This window comes from Hibiscus syriacus, unplaced genomic scaffold, assembly GCF_006381635.1.
Source record: "Hibiscus syriacus cultivar Baekdansim isolate YM2019G1 unplaced genomic scaffold, ASM638163v2 tig00110890_pilon, whole genome shotgun sequence".
Classification (NCBI taxonomy): Eukaryota; Viridiplantae; Streptophyta; class Magnoliopsida; order Malvales; family Malvaceae; genus Hibiscus; species Hibiscus syriacus.
In genome coordinates, this window is record NW_024062900.1 from 3470172 (window position 1) to 3472236 (window position 2065).

General features: G+C 38.7%; 1 protein-coding gene across 1 annotated transcript; it reads left to right on the forward strand.

The window, feature by feature from the left end:
- The first annotated feature begins 256 nt into the window (after positions 1–256).
- On the forward strand, positions 257–848 carry LOC120144454 (putative gamma-glutamylcyclotransferase At3g02910). Its single transcript, XM_039158495.1, has one exon. It carries the CDS (start codon positions 285–287, stop codon positions 831–833), a length of 549 nt encoding a protein of 182 aa, XP_039014426.1. The 5' UTR covers positions 257–284; the 3' UTR covers positions 834–848.
- The last annotated feature ends 1217 nt before the right edge of the window (positions 849–2065 follow it).

Consider the following 2065-nt stretch of genomic DNA (forward strand, 5'->3'; position numbering starts at 1 on the left):
TAAAAATTATTGTTTATAAAAAAATTAAAGATTAATTTTGTTATTAAAAAGATTCTAAAATATATGATTTTACCGTTTGATTTCCTCCGTATATTTGTGATTTCCTCCGTATATTTGTGCGTAAAGTTTTTGACAGTTAAAATTCCTAACCAACCAAAATGAAATAATCCCTATCAATAGGATGACTCCAGTAATGTCCCCTAATCCCTTTCTCACTTTTTTTTCTCCTATTTTCCTTCAGTTTCTCGCCATCCAATCATACTACCATCTCCAGTAAACAAACAATGGCCTTCGAAAACAATCGCTGCACGACCCTTATTTTCACGTACGGCACCTTGAAACAGGGTTTCTCCAATCACGTGCTGCTCCAGGATCTGATGCGATCCGGAGATGCCGTTTCCAAAGGCACTTACCAAACGGTAGAGAACTATCCTCTTGTTTGCGGGCCTTACCGTGTCCCTTTCCTCCTCAACATGCCCGGTTCCGGCCACCGGGTCACCGGCGAGTTGTACGCCGTGTCGCCTCGGGGACTCTCTCGTGTCGACGAGTTGGAGGGCACGAGTGAGGGACATTACGAGCGACGGCCGATCCTTCTGATGCCCGCGGGCAACGGGAACAAGGAGGAGGAAGATCAGGTGGTGCTAACGTGCGCGGCGGAGGCGTATTACGCGCACAAGAGCTTCGAGAAGGAGATGTGGAAGAAGAATGGGAGGAAAGGGTTTAGGATATATTCCGAGAAAGAAGCTAAAGGTTATGTGAAAAGGAAAGATAGGCCTCAAAATCTCAGTTTTTTGGATCATATTAGTATTTTCATTTCATCCCCTTCTGCTTAAAACACCATGGGTGTTTGTATTTTGATGTGATCTTTTCCCCTTTTCATTTCCCTGTACAAATTCTATAATATTGAGAGATTAAGAAATTCCAATTGAAAAATAATATTGAATTTTCTCAATTTTGCTTTCTATTCAACCTAAAAGCCCAACTCCAAAATATTGAAATTTGTATCATTCTGAAACTGACAAACTTATATGATGCACTTAGACTTGGCAGCATAGAGTCATAGAGATAAGCTATATGCTCTGGCACTGCCCATCTCATTATCATCAAATAAAAAAACGAGATACTGCCTCAACTCAGTTGATAATTTCTTAATCTTCTTACATCTCCAAAGATAATCTCCAGAAACTTCCCAACTGTGGTCGAGCATAACCTATGGTCATTGTCAGTTCCTTATCGATCAAGATTTTCAAACATATCTCCCCATTTACCAAAGTCTTCAACCAACACTTACTCTCCAAGTATGGGTCTCTAGGATGACTATTTATAGGCACACATAACCTATTAGGATAAAATCTATGATCTAGCTACTAGATTCATCTTAGAATCTTGTGTGTCTACTTACAAATAATCATAATAGCCTTATATCTGACATGATTAACTTAAGATGAATATAAATATTTTTAACACTATTGGGAAAAGGGCTAGAACCTTCTACAATCTAGAAATCGTATCTTATTCTTCATGACCAACAATCACTCGTAAAGAAACATCAATCAACTATTATATTCTCTTCGTCTAAATAAGAAGTGAATCGTTAATAATCAATGAGATAAACATATTCCCATTAGTAATTGATATAATAAATATGAAAATGTTTCAATATCGAGCGAACTAATGGATATATTTCTAAAAAATCAAAACAATCAACATCTTCACCAAAAACCAAAACAATCATCCTCACCTTTGCTCCCTGCCCAAATCTACCCAGATGCATCTGTCCTCTCGATAAAAAAAAAATTAGAGGGACACGTGATAGAGAGAAAAGAAACAAAAAGGAGGAGAATGCAAGTATTGCCACGCGTCCTCTTAGAGAGGATCGCCTCTCTCACATGTGTTGTGGGTACGTAAACAAGGACATCTCACTGCAGCTACAACCAAAGTAACAACCAGGACATATGGAAGGAAAAAATGGTTAGCCCCTTCCTCAAACATCCTTGCATTTAAGACACTCGACAATGGGTTGGAGAAAGTGTCCTCGGACAATAAAGAGTCGTACTTTGGACAA